Genomic DNA, 22,414 nt, shown 5'->3' on the forward strand with positions numbered 1-22,414 from the left:
GAGCTCACTAACCTCTGAGTGCAAAGTCTGATGGCCTTGACTGAGTCTTTTTTGCATATTTCATTTGTTCTGTAAGTGCAAAGCAATAATGCAGGAAATGATTACCTTTTATTATCAGCTGATAAAAAGGATTACACAGAGAAGCTAGTGAATACTGGGAGTTTGGATTTTCATTTGTCTTTCAAGAATAATATATTATCTTAAATATGATGAGTAAAGATATAGCTATGACATGTGAAAGTAACCTTTAAGAAGGTATTTGTAATGAATTTAAGTTAACTCAGAATATCTTTATTTACTTTAGTTATTATTCTCTACGTATTTATATTGTTAATTAACTTGGCAAACAGACGTGTTAAAAACAATCTACTTAGTCCAATTGCCTGTGATTAATCTTCTTAATTCACAGCACTCACTGTTTATTAACACTTTTCTTAGCCAACAATATTACACTACTTATATCTGATATTTTGTCAACTTTCAGCTTGCTGTGTACAGATACCAGTCTTTTAAAGGGACTACAAAAAGGTTTTCTACAATTTACATAGGAACTCTTGTAGTTTCTATTTGCACCATTCCAATTTCTTGTAATCTGAATTTTACAATTACAGAAATCACACCTGGTTATGAAGTTGGATCATAATGACATGTTTGGCTTGGATTATAAAATCTTCTTATAAATGATGATATAAGGAAGTTAACTGTATCAAGGAGCATCAGTTGATCCTTTGAGAAAAACATTAATCTTGAGGATATTGAAATACCAGTTGTCACCAATCGCCCTTCTTTGAAATTAGTTCTGAACCAGTGACCATCTAGTTGTTCACAGTTGCTAGTTGTCTTAGTCAAAATACTCTATATGGACATGTTTGCTCATTCATTCATTTAATGAGATACCTTCAAACTGAGCCGACCATTCAGTAAACTGGAGAGCTCCAATGGACAATGAGTTACATCATTCAATCATAATTCATTGTACTTGAATAGTATATTCTCATGGTTTGGTTTGTCTGCTCCTATAAGCAATATTTGTAATTTTCACAGTTTAATTAAAATAAGATCAAACACTTTCGTTCCGTTTTTAACTAGCTTTTATTTTAATAATTGATGTCTAATGCTTGTCAGAACTTTTTGTTTTTGTCAGAACAGACAGAAACTTGATCGGCTGGCAGTGTCATCAATCTTTAAACCCTATCTGAAGTGGCTAAATAAAAAATAAAATAAAGTTAAAAAATGGAAGGAAAGTTTGGTTTTATTTATGGTTGTAATTTTCAGTAACTGAAAAGTCCTATATTTTATCATTGAAATATTTCTGAAGGTCATTCTCTAGCATGTTCTATCTTACACCATTATCAGTTACTTATTATGCTAGCATGAGGAGTGAGTTATCAAAAACTTATATTTTGTTTATGATATATGAAAATACTATTGTGTCAAATATTAAAATATATTGTGACATCTAGTGACTTGTCACAAAACAATAGGTGGCCAGATGTTCTCGGAAATGACTCAAGTGTCATGAACTTTTGAGATAATCTAAAGAGATTAAAGATTAGAATGTTTCAAGCAGGTTTCACTAGTATTGTAGAATATATTAGAATTGGTAATCAGAAAATTAGAATAAGAAACAAGCTCATCAATCTGGGTGGAAGAGATGTTATGAATATTGTAAATACACCTTTTTCATACATCGTTTCATTGTTTGTCATCAGATAAAAATAGACACCAACTCTCATCTGTTTTGTGTTCATGAATTTTCATGAGATCTTTACTGACATTTTAAGGTTTTTAAAGGACATTAATAATAATCAATACTTCTTGTATAAGAGTTAATAGTGCCTATAGATTTTGAATTTTTTTTTCATGTGGACTTTCTGAAAGAGGAGATACATAAACAAAAATCATAGAAATTTATATGATAAATGAAAAATATGTGGAATATTCAAGTTTGGAAAATAGAATAGTAAAACTTTTGTGCCAGTGATAATATAAAAGTGCTTTGTCTGAAGTTTTATGAACAATTTGGTACTGAACTAACAGCAAGCTCTGTAAGGTTTCACTGGAACACTTTTTTCTGTTAATAACTGTACTATACTTGATCTACTAAACTTTACCTAAATTTCACCTAATCTACTAAACTTTACACTACATTTTAATGATTTATAACAGAAAAATTATCTCATCAATGAAGAAACATAAGATAACTAAATCACAAGTGAAGAGTTTGCAATGACTCCCCAAGGAGAATTCTACACCATTTTTGTTAGAAATGCACTTAAATTTACTGGTTGAAGTTGTAAAATGTATACAGACTATGTTATTATGGTTCAATAAGTGATGTTGTTATATTGAAAATAAAACAGATGATTAAGTTGTTATATCAACATGGTGTCTGCTGCTTTTTCTTCTACTCCTGATATTTTATATTCCCACTTGTAAACCATTCTATATTTCATTCATATCAATCCAAATTTAAAACTTACCATACACCTGTTTGTAAATGTAGTTTCATCTTAAAGATATATAGTATGAAATACCAGATGCCTGCACTTTTACCAATATTTCTATATATTTCTGATGAATAAGTGTCTCTTTTTCTGCTGTGAAGGGATATAGTGGTCTAAATATTTCTTATACTAAGATTAGAATACTTACAATAGAGCATAATTTCAGCTACCTGTGACACTTGTCATATTTGAAATCTGATGTCCAGTTTGTATCCAAATGTTACTACTGTAATAATATCAGTAAAATCCCAATTGGAAAATTTGGTCACTTCAGCTGGTGTCGCAATATTACTGGGTTTTTCAACTATACATTATGTCAAGTAAACTTTCAATTTAATATATATATCGTGATGTCTATATCTTATCCAACCCATACATTGAATATACTTTTCAGATGCTAAAGTTAAAATAATGCTTAAATTTGATCATACATGGCTTGATGTCAGATTTAGGGTTTTAGCTAACCCATTTTTTTTCAACACAACAAGTCAACAACTTTTACTTCATGAATTCATGATGAATATCCTTGCAGACATTGCAGAACAAATGAAAAACAACCAAGACCAAAAGGATATTGCCGAAGACAAGTAGTTTAAGAATAAAGCAGTAAAAATTGATCAAATTGTTTTAACTATTTGTAAATTGTAGAATTGTAGGTTTACTTGTTTGAAATGGGAAGTTATATGAATTACACCATGTTTTTTCGATAGGTTGGTACCATTACGGTACAATAGTTACCATGTGTCAGTTCTAGGTTGTGTCTGGTATTCTAGTACTGATAAAGCTTTTAGTGTTTCCGCAACACACTAGTCCAACACAAATATCCTTAAAAGTAATGCACAGTTTTAGTTTTTTATAGAACTCTCTTGGTATTTATAATTCATTGAGTACAATGTACTGATAAAAGTTTAAGTACTTCTATTAGAAAAAGTTGACAATTGTTCATGTAACCCTTCACCTAACTGTACTGTGGAAGACTAACTTCCTCAATGAAATGAATGTCAAATTTGCAATTACCAGTATTTTTTCCAAGTATGTCTGAAACAGCATGGTAACAAGTTGTCAAATGGTTCAAAATGTAATTTTAACTTCCATTTCACTTTGAAGTCCATTAAAAAAAAAATCTGTTAAATAATTTAAATCTGTATCTACCTTTCCAAGTAAATTAAGACATTTTAAGTAATACCTCAGCAATATCGACATTTTAGTTTGATGGACACATTTTTACTCTTTTAGCTTGCAATGTTCTTTTACGTTTTTCTCAATAGATGTGATAATAAATAAATTTCAAGTTATTCAGGCATAAACATTGATGATTTTTGGGAAAAGTAGATGCCAGAACCCCTGGATAATTCCATTTACCTAAACTCAGAAACCATGTTTGATCATAGAGTGTATCAACACATTATTTATATACTGTGTACAATAGAACGTTTTCCACAGACTTTATTGAATAGTTACAATTTTAACTTTTTTGTCAAATAATCAAAATTCTTATCAAAGAGGTTGAGGTGTATATAATCAAGTATAGGGTTTTAACAGTATTTAACTATTATATTTAGCTATGATAATAAGATAGGATATAGAAAGTTGATCTATTATATACAACATATCAGTTTTACCTTATTACTTATGTTAGTCGTCTGATATCTTGTTAAATCATCATCTAGGACTCCTTTAAAGAGACTCAAGATCAGGAAAATTTAATTTTTGGCACAGGATAGGTATTTGGTTTTTGAAATATTTCCTGAGCTGAGCTTAATTTCATTATGGAAACACTTCTTATAGGACATTCCAACTAAATTGGAACCGCCAGACATGAAACTACCTCAAATCTGTTCTGTACCTAAAGACGAGACGGATTTGTCACTGACATACCTATTTTCGCATGAAGATGTTATTTATTGGTAAAAATATTTTTTTCTTTTCTGTTTAAGTCAGAAAATATTGTATAAAATTGTATTATCAGTAGGCCTATGCATTATTTAATCTGTTTTACATGCTTTGTTATGAGAAAAGGTTCTTTAAAGTAAGATTTCACAGTAAAGTGGTTTTTATTCCCCATTCTTATTGTGTAGAATACAATAGTTAACATTACTAACAATATATCATATAGGTTTATATGATAAGTCTTGATTTACGCAATACCACCAAAATAACATATCATATTGCTTTTATAATTATCTTATATCACACATCTACACTTCTGATTTTATATAAAGACCTACATTGTTATCCATTCATTCATATCTTTTAATATCAGGGGGTATAGTCTAGTTTGTGGCTGTTATAAATTGCATTTCCTTTAGATAGTGAAGCTGTTTTTGTTCCATTGACTGCATGACAAAATACTACCTTCTGTTTGGAAATAAATTGTTTTTCATGGGCTGGGCAATTGGTTCATGGAAAACTTGAATTGGTTTTAGTCTTGGCAGTCCAAGCAGCAACATGGCTCGAGCACAAGGTGCATGTAGAGAGGACCAAATTGGTAGTAGATTAGAATATCATCAAATTATGAATGAGAAGGATTGATAAAGTATGGCAAGATTTTGATGCAAAAACCCACAATCGAATCCTATTAAACAATGATTCAGAAAACTGGGTCCAGGAAAGCTCTTTAATTTTAGTGAGTTCCATTGGCACACTTATATTATGAGGTACATCCCAAAATCAGGTACATGTTCTTTTAGGAAGATAACCATCCATCTTTGTTAAAATGAAAGGATGACAACATCCACATTCTTTCAGATATTATTTCAAAGTGATAAGTTGAACCCCATTGAACTTTGAGAGTGAAATTTAATTGAAAAGTTAAAAGGTTGAGATAATCCAGTAGTTGTTTGAATCAACACTGCCCTGTGTTAGATGTCTACCCTTAATCCAATTACTGTTCAATCTTCACACCTTGTCAAATGTGACAAACTCCTCTTTTTACCTCTTATCTAATTGGCTGTAGGGGAAACTTGGGAGGATAAATCATCTTGATATCACAACTAGAAAAAATACACTGAATACTGAAAAAAACCTTTAGACATGACAAAAAGCTTATCTGGTGGGACGGCTTAATGTGAGTTGGATTGTCGTCTACTTTGAATTCATTCCTTTGCCATCTTTCAATTCATTAATATCATACATTTAATTCATCTTAGACATAAAAAGTGAATATGCCTAGATCCATTTCCAATATAACAATGGCATGACAAGTTATGATCTCTATAAAGTGCTAACCTTTGATATCTCCAGTATTTATATAATTCTTCCTCTCAAATAAGCATATTTGCCTCTTTAGTATAGTCAGAAGCACACATGAAATGCACAAATAAAAGTAATGATATCAGATTTCATCATTACACTTCATATAGCATATATTTCAAAATTGAATAACAACAATAGGAAGTATTATGGTTATGGTAGCTATTTGGTTCAATGTTACCTGCAGCCAATTTCAGAAATAAATATTATGTGGGCAACTGAACAGACCTGTGCCTGTGGCAATATTTTTATCTGGACAAATATCAATGAAAGGATTTTTTCATGGGAAAATTATATTTCATTGATATTTCATAACTTGTTTTCTGTTTGGCTTTTTATGGAATACAGTGCAATGAGTGTATTTCCAAAGTTTTTTTTTATATTGACATTTCTTTAGTATAGACTTTTTAAAAATGCTTTATATAAAAAAATTGCACTCTGATAGATATCTCTAATCCTTTGTCCCATCAATCCTATTCGATGGGATTGGTGTAAATTTTTACCTGTAATTAACAGTTATCAATTAAAATAAGGTTTTTATCTTAAAGAAACTGTTAACAAGTCAGTTCTAGTCTAGTCTACTTGCTGGTCTTCACCAAACCTCTTGGCATTGATCTTTCCCAAATTGTCCATACCCATTTACAGCTGAAATATTAGAGGACTTATGACGGTCACAAGACTTTAAAGTGCTGACCGAGATCAGAACACACTTCACCATTTACTTAACATATCTAAGCAAATGATGGAAAATTTCAACACCCTTTCCAACTGAGCTACAACTTGTCCTCAGAAATATCTTAAAGAAAGCTATGGCTTATTCAATTTAAATTATTGTGCTATTTCTCCTTCTTATATATCATGTGATAGTGATCCCCACTTTCAGCAAATTAGATTTGGGTAAAAAAGAGGTAATAAAGAATGATTTGTGATGTAAAGTATGAATGGGATAGGTAACCTGAGCCTATGTTTGGTGACTAGAAGATAAAGATGTAAAGAGAATCAGGGCAGAAAGATTTTCACTGTTTATCCCAATTTACTTGTATTCAAATTATAATTACTATATAGAATCAACAAGGCTAGGTAGAAGAAATTATATGTTTGGATGTTAACATTTTAGGACTGCATGGCCAAAACTTATTGTAGTCTCCCAAATATTTCAGTCCAGCTTGGGTCCTGATTTACATCTAATATGTTGTTTTTAATTTTTGTTGTTTCATGTTCAAGCAAAAGTCATCATATAGATATATCCAGTTACATGCTAACTACATTTGAACAAATTTAAGCAGTTTTTATTGTAGATTGATGGAACATTTCATAGGAAAAATATATCTAAGCATCGAGTATTAATTTTTGAACAGAACAGTTTCTTCTGAATTTGTTCATATTTGAGGTTTAAAATTTTATCAAGAATTAAACTTGACCTTGAACTTATGTCTAAAAATATTGGTTATTGAGATCATGTACTTATCATTTAAGGGGTTTATCTTTGAAGGGTCCCTCTTTTGAACCCCATCATGGATTAGATTATTTTTCTCACTTCCCATAATTAATAATAATAATGAAATCATATTGAAAACTTTATTTATTAAAAAAACTGGTGAAGAAAACATTTAGTGTTTTTCATGCCTATAGTTAAATCTCATTGAGTGATTAAAATATATATCAGTCATGCCCTGGGCCTTGTACATTAAAAAGAGGTAAGGGCCTAACTAATAAGGTTGTTAAAGAAGTGACTATACTATTGAAGATATTGGCTAGTCAACTCTAGTAACTAACTAACTGGCTGGCTGGTTGCCTGTACCATGTCAGTTGTATTTAAGCGTGCTCCCTGACAACAGGTCTTTATTAAAACATCTTAACAACTCTACAGATTTATTTTCACTCAGGATTATCTAAATAAACTATTTTATCTTTAAATAATTGTTTTTTCTGGAAAGTTTAATTTATTTGGTATTGGAGAGAAATAGTGAGATTTATAAGATATATTTATACTGGATAATTAACTACAGGAGTGAATTTCAAAAAGGATTAAAAAATTATCTGTGTTATCTCTTTGATATTTTCAACCAAATTATTAGATCATTATTTTTTTTGGTAAGATATGCATTTTTTTATTACAAAGTTTCCTATAACTTTACTGTATTTTTTTTTTTATGTAGATTGAAATATCTGCTTTGAAATAATAGGCCAACTGATAGTCTTAGAATGATTTTGCTGTGATTAAAAAATACAAATCTGGGCACATAATCAAGTTCAAAATTGTTTTACAAAATTGAAAAGATTTTAATTCAGTCTTAAAAAGCCAATGTTGGATTTGAATTGCTAAAAAGTAAACTATTCATTTTTGTGTGATTAAAGAATAAAGAATATTATAATTCCAAAAACAATTTTATAAAGATGAAAATTGTTTAAAATCTTTTTTAAAAAAGCCATATTCATATTTGGCTTTTGAAGGAAAATTTTGTGGATTTCAGTCAGTTTTTAAATTTACCCATCCTATAAGTCAATTTAGTTAAGGAGTATTTAAGTTTCTTAAAATATTATCATCTTTTCACTTGAATGTTTGACAAATAATTTCTGTATTCCTCTTTAAAAATCATAAAAATACACTTCGACTTTCCTGACTTTCTTCAGATTGATCACTTGAAAATTTGAACTGAAATGTTTCATGTTGAATCTAAGTAAGCAGAATAATCACACATGATGAATGACATCAGATGCCCTTGGTAATGTAGTCATGAGCTTAGAATAGAACAGGATTATCTTAGAATAGAACAGGATTATCTAAGACTAGAACAGGATTATCTTAGAATAAACAGGATTATCTTAGAATAAACAGGATTATCTTAGAATAAACAGCATTATGTAAATATCAAATGTATAGTCAGTATTGCACTGCAGAGTAGGTCCTTTTTACTTACTAAGTGGTACAAAAGTAAAATGTGCAGTATAAAATAAAACATACGTGAAAATACATAATGCTATGATATGAATAATGTAACAATTAAAAGGTATAAACAATTCAAAGAATATTTTCCATTTTTAAATTCTAATAAAGTCAAACTTTTGAAATTCAAGATTCCAGGGGATAATTTCTAATATTTAAAGATGTGAGATTTCTTTATAAAACATTTTATCATGTAACATGTCTACATCTCTCATTTAAAATTATACTCATAAATCTCATCAATAAAATATTTTAAAAGCATACCAGTACATGTGTAGGTTCATTCTATTTTATTTTAAACACCTTTTTTATATAAAAAGCGTTTGATATCTAATATCTGTGTGTGGTTATTAAAGCTGCAATTGATTCATGTTACCTTTGATATCAATGTTTCTGGCGTATACAAGACAAATATACCCTAACATCTAGATTAACAGTTTTATTTTGTCAAACACGCAGACGTTTAATTTTCCATTGAAAACGTACCAGGAGTACGTCTGGATTATTGAATGTGTTATTGAAACTGAATAAATATATCGTGTTCCATGTAGATGTAACATGTAAACTTGAGAAATGAAATTGTTGGTAGACAGTTCATGTATATCATTGTTCATCTTTGATCCAACTAGTTCGGTCCCACCATCTGAATGAGTCCAGTTATGATGTAACATTGAAATAATTGTTCAGTTCAATATTTACTTGTAGTTATTTGATAAGGTTTTATATTTCTGTCTGGGTAGAATTGAGAAATGTTGTTTCAATTCTTCCCCACACATAGATTTGATATCCTGATACCTTAATACAAATCATCACATTGAATTGTTGAAATTGATTCATTAGATTAAAGGGATACATTCATTGACATATTTCCTCATTACCTGATAGAGCTCAATTTCAGCTATCTGTGTTTTGATAGGCCCACATGGAATTGTGGACGTATATTGCTGTCGGTCGGTCAGTCCATCCATTCACATTTCTTGTAGGCGTGATAGATGCTACAGTTTTTATCCGACCTAGATGAAACTACATATTCATGTATATATTGATGAGATCTCGGTCAAGTTCAAAATTGGTAATAATCAGATGAATGGTTTCAGAGTTTTTGCCCTTGACTTAGTAAGAACGCGTCAAATTTGCCTTGTAGTCACGATAGAAACTACAGTTTTCATTTGATCTTGATGAAACTTGGTATGCATGTATATATTGATGAGATCTCGGTCAAGTTCGAAATTGGTAATAATTGGATGAACAGTTTCCGAGTTATTGCCCTTGGCTTAGTAAAAACTCGTCAAATTTGACTTGTAGGCATGATAGAGACTACTATTTTTATCCGATCTTGATGAAACTTGGTATGCATCTATATATTGATGAGATGTTGATCAAGTTCGAAATTGGTAATAATCGAATCAACAGTTTCTGAGTTATTGCCCTTGTGTGTACAGCGATGAGACATTGTTCATGTTTGAATTTCATGATAACTTGATGAACTGTTTCAGGTTTTTGCCTTGACTTATGGATGATTTTAAGATCATTTGAAAATTTATTATTAAGTCACTAAATATTTTGTTATAATTTCTGACAGCTGGTAGTGGGCGTATGTTACCTTGCCTGGCAAGCTATCTTTAGAATCTAAATCATGATTGAATGTTGCAAAACTTTTGTATTTCCATTGTTAGCAAATTCATTTTAAAACTGTCAGTACTATTATTCCAATTCACACAAAAAATAAGTGGTAAAATTTGATTCACCAACAATGGTTTCGAGACTAATTAACAGAATATATATTTTTGGATATTTTTTGTTTTGATCAATTTCATTTGAATCCTAAAAAGTATCACTAGACATAGTGTAGTAAATAAGCTTGACATATCAATAGGTAATTGAAGACAAGACAAAACCTTTCTTTGAAAATACCTTTATTTTGTCAGATATCTAATCAACTGAGCTCAGGGAATATAACATACATATTAAAATATTTTTTACTATTTCAAACAATATTTACTCTTTGCGATTGCAAAATCAGTCAAATTTGTTAACTTACAAATTCTTTTTTATATTGTTTGAAGTGATAACATTGAAAATTTAAACCTTTTTCATTACAATCATTGTATTCACAGTGAACATTATTAAACAGCAATCCTCACTTAAAGTGATCTTCATCAAAGAAGAGCGGATATAGTCAATATAGAGGGCAATGATTAAATCAAACCTATAATTATCTTCTATTTCTATCATAATATTACTTTAAAAGCTTGTCAAAAAATAATCACAAGGTTAAGAGGTTCAAACTTGATGAATATTTCTACCACATGTTTAAAAAAAAACGTGAGCTATGGTATAATTTATCTACACAGTTTGCCTGTTAATAACTGGGCAAATGATATTCACGCCATCATACAAGTACCATTTTGGGAGTCTATCAAAATATATTAATGTTATCAAGCTTGTCAAATCTTGGAAGTCTAGACGAAAGCACCCTTAATATGACCCCACAATAACACTTTTTTCATGGTGAATACGAAATTTGAGAAGTTTTGCAAGAAATTATGGTTAATAGTTATATCAAGTTATGAATAGGTGTCATAATTTAACTTGTGAATGAAAATTTATGTCTAAGTTGAAATCTTTAATTATATATAATTTTAGTGTAAATATACTTATCTGTATGTTTAAATTATAGAAAATATACTTTTGAATGCGAATATTATCTTATTTCAATATATATACCAATGATGGAGTTATAGAGCTTTATCCTCTTCTAGAGTTTAGAGAAAAAAAGATTTAACAGAAACATTTTTCTATTTGAAAATAGGGGCTTCCTCCTTATAAATAAGGCAAAAAACTGGGCTCCATGTCAAAGATCCCTGCTTCAAATTCACGTGAAAATAGGGAAAACTCCCTAAGGAGATTGATTTAGGGGTTTCCTCTACAAAATTTGCTGGAAAGTGTTAATAATCTCAATGGACATTGGTGTTCAACATAAGTTTCAAAATCCTAATCATTAGGTTCAGGAATTAGGCATCTGCTCAATGACCTTGTATAAATATTCTGGCTTCAATCCAGGGTCAAGATGGACCTTTAAACTTCTCAACTCATTTCCCATTGATCATGATGTAGATCAGAGTGGTTTACCCATATATAAATCAAAATTTGTGATTGCAATCAACTTGGTATTGATTGATGATCAAGATAAAGTTTTCTAGGATGCTACTTTTTAAAAAATTTAATTCCATCTTTTAACCTGCTGTTATCAGAATATAATGAGATAATATATTTGAGATGAATTTTCATATGAAAGTTATAGTCTGTGGCTTTTCATCAGGTATACCTACTTGTTTTAACATTTGCCAAGTTGTAAATTGTATACTTTTAAACAAAATAATTTCATAAATCTTATACGAGAAACATGTTGTTTGAAACAAATGAAGATTTATCAAAAGACACACCTTCAAAAAAATTGTTTAAAATTGAAAGTTAAAATAGTGACATAAGATATTTGTTTTTCAATAAAATAATTTTAAATTTAAATTGGTAAGAAGAATGGGCAATTTGGTAGTTAAAATTTTCTTTTGGGTGGGCCGTGGCTGGTTTGTTTGCTTATTTAATGATATTTACCAAAATAACTTAGATAAATATATAAAATAAAACCAGCTATAGGAACTTATTTGACAGCAAACTAATGGCAGCTTGGCATCAAATTTAGGAGATATATTCCTGTGTTTCCTACGAGAAGACTAAAGGATGTGTCTGTCATCTGGTTGGTAGAACATATCAAAACAGTACCATCTAAGATTGTTTATTAAAGATTTCAGAAATGATAGGCAAACATCATTGCAAACTTCAGAACTAAGGAGTTTTCATTATTTTTTTCAGAAGTAAATGAAAGGATGTGGATCACGACATGATGATAAGATTGGGTAGAAAGGACCAATGGAAGCCAGGAATTCTACTCATTCTTCTTCTGTTCTTTATTACTGTTGATGCCATTTTTGCAGGTAAGTTTTTCCTATGCCAAGAAGTTGGTACTTTTTTTTCTGTTGTTTTTTTTTTTTAAAGTTTCATTTAAATTAATATACGTGAAAATTATGCATTAAAGCTAAAGCTTGACTTATAAATAATGAACCTACTAATTTCAACAGTACTGTATATATAGCTGTTTATATTCTCTTAATTTTTAAGAACACCTTATGACACTCTGCAAATGGTCTCCTTCCATTGGCAATTTAAGATGCCTCATCTGCCCTCATCAAGGTTTCCAGCTCTCCCTTTGCTCTGTAAGCATATTCCGAGTACAAACCTATAATTTTGACAGCTAGTTTAGAAAAGGGGGGTTAGAGCACTTGGCAATTTATCTATTTAAAAATTTTATTAAAGCTTGATATCTAATAATCAATTTCTATTCAATAATTTAGTGTTTATTTTTCCAATTTAAAAAATTTTGTTTCACCAAATGACACAGAAGTCCCTGGTAGAAATGATCATACCCACACCTATTATATATAATGTACTGAGCTGAGAACATGTTATTTTAATACTTTCTTCAATTTGACAAATTATATTGTTAACACTATGACAATAGTCCTCTGTCACTAACTTCATTTGTGCATAAATATTTTTTGGAGATAAATATAGTTGATGTTATTTTCTGAGAACATGACAGTATGCCATGTTCATTCCTAGAATGTGTACAGATGACTTTTCTTATATTTCTATGTTTCTTGTCAGTTTTTCACCTAGTCTGTTTACTTGTATTGTATCACGTCACCCCAATTCTATGATTGAATCACCGAATTATCATATCATATCATATTGTCACATTTTAATGGCTTCATGCAAATTTTCATATTGCACTCTAATTTCGAATGTTTCTCTAAATTTTATTGTTTGGCAGTTATCAATCAATTGGATTTATCAGTCATGAATTTCGCTTGATTTCATAAGAAATTTTTTTTTTTCTCAAATACAGAACTAGAGTTAAATTCTGCCAAGTTTTCTTATATATCTTGACAGTAAAGCCGGTCAAAGGAGTTGCTATTGAAAAGTTCTCACTTGGACTGCATCCTTCTGTAGTGGGAAATAAAAGAAGTAATTGTAAACGTTGTCTTGACCATTGCTCTTACTTTTTCATTTGAAAACAAGAAGCAGAAAATATTTCATTTTCGTTTGATCCAATATCTAGGGATAGCATTTAAAATATCTTTCATAAATTTTGTCATTAGTATTCAAAAATTGCAAACCCTGTAAAAGAATTCATGGAGATGATATTTTTTTGTTGTAAACAGAAAGTCAAGTATTCTCCTGATAACTTTTACATAATTTGTCGTAAAAAAAAAAATTCCCAGGGTTCCTCATTAAAACAACGTAAGAAAATAATTATCTAGCGATCAATAACCAGTTTTTGAAAAAATCGTTTATTATTTTAACATAGAGATGCTAATTGATATTAAACAATAGAACTATTTCCATAATATTATCTCTTTAAAATATCATATATAGCTTCTATCTTTCATCTTATAAAATATTAATAATTAAAAAAAATAATAATTCCATCAAAACCAGACTAGTAATATTAGAGGTAAAATTTGACAAGAAATACAGTAATGTGATTAAATAATAAAATTTGAACTCTAAGATCATCTTCAAATACAGCCCCTGGTGTCATAAAAAATTGAGATTCTGCATTCAAAATTTGTATTTTATTGAAAGAAATTTGGGGAAAGAGATTTTTTTTGCAGGACCAACCAGCATCTGTAGAGGTTTAATGCTTATTTGGAAAGCCATGATGGCTCATTATGTTGGAATGCATCTGTTGAATGCTTGATTGCTAATCTCGAGGTCTCAGATTCTTAAAAACAACACCTCCATTAATTTGAAACTTAAAAGGACAAATGCTTTTATCATGGCAAAATTAGATATTCTTTCTTTCTTTTTCTGTCTAAAGTTCAAATGTGATCCACAATACAACTGTAACTTGTGTCTCTAATTAAAATGGGTAATATTGATTACATTGATTAAGATTCCAGTAAAGGAGATTTTACTGATAAGATTCTTTTAGTTGTAATTAAAATTTCTATCTATTCCAGTCAATTAAAATTCAGGCATTGATGTAAGTAAGGAATTTTAGATAAGAAGAATCAAAATTTCATATTAGTTTAATACATGATAAATTAAGAACAGTTGTAATAATAGTAAAGAAAGCTAGAGCGTGTTATACAAATACCTAACATAGGATGATTTTAGTGTTCAAGTCAACTGGTTGGTCAATTTTAAATCAGATAACTGTCATCTTAAAATCTGAACTTTCTGAGATTGAGCTCCTATCAGCTAGTAAAGCAAATGTTCAGAGGACTATCCCTTAAAGGACCTTAAAAGTTAAGAGTTTACAACCGTTTTTTGAAAAATGTTTAGATTTTACAATAGCTAATTAATCAATCTCATATTCAGTTCAAATAAATTATGAATAATGTTTTCATTCCACTCCTAGGGAATATAATGAAATAATAACTAAAATTAATGATATAATATCACATAGGGCCATTATCAACAGTAAACCACACTATATTTTACCTTCTACAAAAATATTTTCATGCTTGTCTGAATAATAAAAAAAAGAGGATAAAATATTTTTCTGCTTGTCTGAGCTGGAAAAAAGGGGAAAATGTCATGAATTAAGAGGATGAAAAGCTGATAAAATGATTAATTGAGAGAGATGTAGAGAAATAAATATTATTGAAGTTTGAGGTGAATGTCATATCTCAGGATGAGTCTTAACGACTCTCAATAGCTTTACTTTATCATCATTTTGTCTATAGTTTTCTTAGATCTCGAGCAAAATCTTGAGGTTTTTCAAGCATGAAATGATTTGTAAAACCAGTCATTTGTGAAATGGTCGTCAAAAATCTATAATAATAGGGGTATTCGACAGGTTTGGTAAAGCGACAGTTCGGAAGACCCCCAACCCTGTTGACTGACAGAGATTAAATGACTTTAAGTTCATATCTTGTTAATTGAGGTAAAGAAAATTAAATAGATTTCTCTTTGACTTTTAACTTTTTTTTTGGTGGCCATTGATCAGATAAGGATAAACTTCAATGCATTTTATTGACTTGTATAGAAAGGTAGATAGAGATCTGGGGTTAATTGAGGATAAGATAAAAATTGACAAATCAAGTGAAGAGTGGGAGTGTGTTATCAATATTCAGATGATTGTAGTCAAATGGCTCCCTGCTAAGTGATCAATAAAAAACCAAACAATAAAGTTATTTGATGGGTATTTTATGAATTGTTCAAGACTATTAATAAGTATATAAACTTGTAATCCCCAGTTAAAAGTTGGTTGTAAATACCTCAATGATGAATCAATTAATTGGAGATAATATTATTCTATTGGCAAACCTTTCAACAGTTATCTGAGCCTTTACTTGTATTTATATCTGTCATTAAGGCAAAGGTCAAGTGATGTAATGTCAAATTATGTCAAAGATACTCTTTTAGCTTGATAGGCTGAGGACATTTGAAACCTTCCTCTGCTATCTATGATATCACTAGAGCATATTACACATTTAATTTTGACAATCCCTTTTTGACTATTTATTGAAAATCACATCTACAACATTATGTAAATAACATACAATGGTAAAAAGAAAAAAGAAAACTATTTTAATGATAGCAACATAAGTTTTCAAGGACCTGGTCTACTAGCTGGTCCAAGATCAAAACTGCAAGATGTTATTATCTGGAATAATTTGTTCAATGTAACCAAGCAAATGACATATAAGATTCCAATGCCCTTACTAACTGAGCTAGAAGCTTTGCTAACCATTCTATTTAAATTGTAGGATCAGGATGTGCCAGTGGAAAAAGAGAAGGTTTATTAGACAATGATAGGATAGCACCATGTCATGGAGAATGGGAAGGACATATTAAAAATGGCTCTTCATTATGTGCATCAGGTTGGAGAGTATGTTCATGGTATGATGTGAAAGTATTAAGAACTATATCTTGGCAGGAGGCTATATCCTTCCCAGGATGCTATGCCTTTAATGCAGCCAATGATGGTGGAAGGTGTCTGGAATGTAGAGATGACATGGGCCAGGTATGTTATTGCTACCTTTGGTTTGTCCTTGCAAATTTTAGCTACTGTTGCTGATAAAGCGATGAAAAGAATGGCGTATGTTCAAAGCAATAAAGGGCAAATGTACTTAAAAATTCGACATTTCTACCATTTTTTTCACTGAAGAAAACCCCAAGCTATTGATATCTGAAGTTAATGTCCTATCAATATGTAAAACTGAAAATATCTCTTTAATAGAGGTCACATTACATTAAATTAAATGAATCAGATTATGTTGAAGATATAATAAAAGTTGAATGTTATATTTGCTGGAGATCAATTGATTCTACAAGAAAACATTTAAATGTCTGAAAATGAGAATGAACAAACAAATAATCAAATAAATCAAATAAATGATATGAAATAAAAAGGCATCATAAAAACAAAAAGTACATTACTATCTTTTGAAAGATAGAAAGAAAAAAATAGCTTAGTTTTGTATTTGTTCACAATTTTCATCAAGCGAATTTTGATTAAATATTTGCAAAATTGTTTTGGCGCAATTTTCACCAATCTGAACTATTATACACCACTTTCACTAAAAGATGGGTTTCTTTATTTTAGTGTCAAATTAAGCAAACTATTTGATAAATTGGTGTTTTTAATGAATTCTCATGTATTCTTAATCATATCATTATGTTCTTATTGCATATAATTAAGAGTTTTAACCAATCATAAATGTCCATGTATGTACTGTCTGGATAAACAGAAAAAGACTTTTTGACCTTTCTTGGTCAGTCACTCATTGGAATTTTGCTTGTAATTCTCTTCTTATTTATCTAATTATGAAATAATTATGGACATATGAGACAAACTGGTATTTTTCCAAGTCTTTAGAACTGTCCTACTTTCTATTTATATAAGTATTAGCATTTTCATTTTCATAAATCAAAATAAGGGAACCCAATTTTAACAGTTGTATTGAGCACAATTTTTACTAAACAGTTCTATTATACACAATTTTTACTAAACAGTTCTATTATACGCAATTTTTACTAAACAGTTCTATTATACACAATTTTCACTAAACAGTTCTATTATACACAATCAATTTTCACTAAACAGTTCTATTATACACAATCAATTTTTACTAAACAGTTCTATTATACACAATCAATTTTTACTAAACAGTTCTATTATACACAATCAATTTTTACTAAACAGTTCTTTTATACACAATCAAATTTTACTTAACAGTTCTATTATACGCAATTTTTACTAAACAGTTCTATTATACGCAATCAATTTTTACTAAACAGTTCTATTATACACAATCAATTTTTACTAAACAGTTGTATTATACACAATCAATTTTTACTAAACAGTTCTTTTATACACAATCAAATTTTACTTAACAGTTCTATTATACGCAATTTTTTACTAAACAGTAATATTATGCACAATTAATTTTTACTAAAGAGTAATATTATACACAAATAATTTTTTACTAAATAGTAATATTATACACAATTTTTACTAAACAGTTGTATTATACACAATCAATTTTTACTAAACAGTCGTATTATACACAATCAATTTTTACTAAACAGTTCTATTATACACAATTTTTACTGAACAGTTCTATTATACACAATTAATTTTACTAAACAGTTCTATTATACACAATTAATTTTTACTAAACAGTTCTATTAAACACAATAAATTTTTACTAAACAGTTCTATTATACACAATTTTCACTAAAACGTTGAAAACAATCAAATGGATTTTTACCAGAATAGCAGGCATCAATATTATATTGCTGTAAGGAGAAGAATCTATAAAATTATTGCTACCAGAGCCAGAAGTATTCTACCAGTGTTCAATTTTATGACTATATACATGATTATTAGGCTATATAAAAAGATATGTTGAAAATGATGAATGAAGCAAGTCTGTTATAAATCTAAAACTACTGTATCTACTAAAATATCAGTATCTTCTAATATCTCATGAATTGATTCTGTGAATTATGAAATAGTAGTCAGTTAGTTTTAAAATTTCCTCAGTCCACTTTTGTGAACAGGTAAAACTTTTGTATAAAAGACAAATGACAATTTAGAATTACTGGACAGCTTTACACTATAATGTAATACAAACCAAGGCATTGTAAAAATTAACTTGTGAATTGTAAGTAATAAAACCACAGTTATTGGGCACCCTAATCTTTTAATGTCCAGACTAATTTGTACCATGTAGTTACATTGGTAAACAGGCTATTTCATTACATTTCAAGATATTTCATTACATTTTAGTACTATTATTTTCCATGTTATTTATTACATTAAAGCTATTAAAACATTCCTGGTTTACTTTCAACAGTCATCTTTAAACTATTTCAATTAATCAATAAACATTTCAATTCATTCCATATTACAATGAATTGTTATAAAATGGATATACCAGGGTTTTTTATTATTACTTTAAGACTATTATAACAATCTTTTCTATTTATTACATTAAGATATAATGTGGCATGCTATTTATTACATCAATAAACATTTCAATTCATTCCATATTACAATGAATTGTTATAAAATGGATATACCAGGGTTTTTTATTATTACATTAAGACTATTATAACAATCTTTTCTATTTATTACATTAAGATATAATGTGGCATGCTATTTATTACATCAATAAACATTTCAATTCATTCCATATTACAATGAATTGTTATAAAATGGATATACCAGGGTTTTTTATTATTACATTAAGACTATTATAACAATCTTTTCTATTTATTACATTAAGATATAATGTGGCATGCTATTTATTACATCAATAAACATTTCAATTCATTCCATATTATAATGAATTGTTATAAAATGGATATACCAGGGTTTTTTATTATTACATTAAGACTATTATAACAATCTTTTCTATTTATTACATTAAGATATAATGTGGCATGCTATTTATTACATCAATAAACATTTCAATTCATTCCATATTACAATGAATTGTTATAAAATGGATATACCAGGGTTTTTTATTATTACATTAAGACTATTATAACAATCCTTTCTGTTTATTACATTAAATGAAATAGCATGACTTTTTGTTTTATAATTTTCCAAGTTATTTATTTTATTGAACTTTTATAACATTCTTGGTTATTTATATTACATTAAGCTATTATTATACTATACTTCAATGGACACTGCCAAGTTTCAGGTTTCTAGTTGTATGTACTTTCAGTCGAATGACAAATTACAACTGTTACAAAATCATTTGTTCAGAATTTTTGTGTAATGAGGGGTGTGCTATAGTCACATTATTTGTAGTAGTAATTTCTTGTAATAATGGTAGTTTAGTAAATTATGGTAGCTAACCAATTTTTCATTTTGAAATCTTACAGTAGAATGAAATGATTGTAATTTGAAAATTCTAAGCCGACAATTTGGTCTTTTGTTAATTTTAATGTATGTGATTAAATCTTGTATGGGTTACGCATTTGAAACTTTTTGTGAAAAGATTTAATTTCATTTTAATTTGAAACATTTGATGGCTTTTCAATTTTGCTACTGAAAGCAGTTCTAATGAAAAGGCAACAAGAAAAAAGCATCAATGCACATATTATATAGGATATGAAAAAAAACCTTTTATTATGTGTATCATGCAAAATGAAAAAAAAATAAGAGCATAATAATGTCTTACACAAGTGGTTGAAAATTGAAAAAATTAATAAAAACACCAAGATAAATATTTGATCTTGCTGTGGGAGGTGAGGTAGTTAACTTATCATTCTCTGTATTAAAAATGGTGTAAGTGACCACATAGGAATTGTGCAATTATTAATATAAAGAAGAAGATTGTGTAAAATACCAAAACTATTAGGTGTCAAATTATCCACAAGTTTATTGCTATTTTAATGGAATGATAAGTTATGAATTTTAAAAAGGAAATAAAGAGAATCATTGTTTTTACCATGAGTGAAATAGAGGTATTGACCCTGATATATATTTGGGAAATTTTGTTAAAGGGACAGGTTTGCCATCCATTAAACTAATCACACCTTAAGCTCTTAGCTGAGCTAATCAGTAATAGTGTTCACAGTTCACTGCTGAAATTTGATCCTTCAAATCCAGTGTGTTATCAGCATTTGAAAGTTATAGAAAAGACTTATTAGAAATAGTAAAGGAAATTACTTTAAGGTATTTTTGAAGGAATTATGTGATTATTTCCTACATTTCTAGTACTTCTATATTTAAGACCTAAATCAATCCCCCAAAATGGAGAATCTGTCCCGTTAAGTTTGAAGATATTATATTTTTTAGGATGATATGGCTGGTGTAGGGAAAGGTTGTAACCATCAACATATTGGACAGACATCTTGTATTAAAGGTGGAAGAATTGATGCTAGTTGTTGTGTTGATTCTCATTTCCATAGAGCATGTCAACACCAGCCTGGTCTAACCAATGGTGTCTTGTGTTGTAAAATGCCAGGTATGTTATGGAGACTGTTCTCAAATTACACAAATTTCATTATGCTGATATGCATATTGCTCCAAATATTTTATGACTTATGCTTTCTTCTCAATGTTCCAGTATTAGGATTTCAATGTGTTAAATACATGTCAATTGGAATCATACATCAGGAGTAAAGAATATCTCAATGTAAAATATCATGCTTCATTTTTCATCTGAATGAGAGATGAACACATCTCAAACTATCTAGTTTTAGTCAACTTATTTAGCATTGGTAAACAGTCTATTTCATTACATTTCAAGATATTTCATTACATTTTTCATTTGAATGAGAGATGAACACATCTCAAACTATCTAGATTTAGTCAACTTATTTAGCCACTATATGACATTGGCAACTGTATCCATTTCTAGCATACAATCTTGTTTTTACCAAATCCATGTTATATTTTCAGTTAAACTACCTCGTATTGTGGTAAAACCACCAGAAAAGATGAGTGTATATACAGGATTAATATTTTTATTACCATGTCAAGCTAGTGGTATGCCACCACCTAGAGTTCAATGGTATAAAGATGGTACTCAATTGTCCGATACTAATAATAGAATCTCAGTCTTACCTTCAGGTAATTATTTCATTTGATTTAATTGTAACTGTAATTATTTGATTGTAACAATTATTATTTCAGGTGATTTAATTGTAAGATTGATCATTTCAGGTGATTTAATTGTAACAATTATTATTTCAGGTGATTTAATTGTAAGATTGGTCATTTCAGGTGATTTAATTGTAACAATTATTATTTCAGGTGATTTAATTGTAAGATTGGTCATTTCAGGTGATTTAATTGTAACATTGATTATTTCAGGTGATTTAATTGTAACATTGATCATTTCAGGTGATTTAATTGTAACATTGATTATTTCAGGTGATTTAATTGTAACAAAAATTATTTCAGGTGATTGAATTGTAAGATTGATCATTTCAGGTGATTTAATTGTAAGATTGATTATTTCAGGTGATTTAATTGTAAGATTGATTATTTCAGGTGATTTAATTGTAACATTGATCATTTCAGGTGATTTAATTGTAAGATTGATTATTTCAGGTGATTTAATTGTAAGATTGATCATTTCAGGTGATTTAATTGTAAGATTGATTTACT

General features: G+C 29.0%; 1 protein-coding gene across 1 annotated transcript; it reads right to left on the minus strand.

Moving 5' to 3' along the window:
* Nucleotides 1-21,911: 21,911 nt before the first annotated feature.
* LOTGIDRAFT_97786 (hypothetical protein) lies at nucleotides 21,912-22,358 on the minus strand (the record flags this gene model as incomplete). The annotated part of the gene is made up of 1 exon (XM_009055943.1): nucleotides 21,912-22,358. A coding segment is annotated over one exon (447 nt), but the record flags the coding sequence as incomplete, so codon positions are not given.
* Nucleotides 22,359-22,414: the final 56 nt, after the last annotated feature.

Source organism: Lottia gigantea (genome assembly GCF_000327385.1).
Source record: "Lottia gigantea unplaced genomic scaffold LOTGIsca_26, whole genome shotgun sequence".
Taxonomy (NCBI): Eukaryota; Metazoa; Mollusca; class Gastropoda; family Lottiidae; genus Lottia; species Lottia gigantea.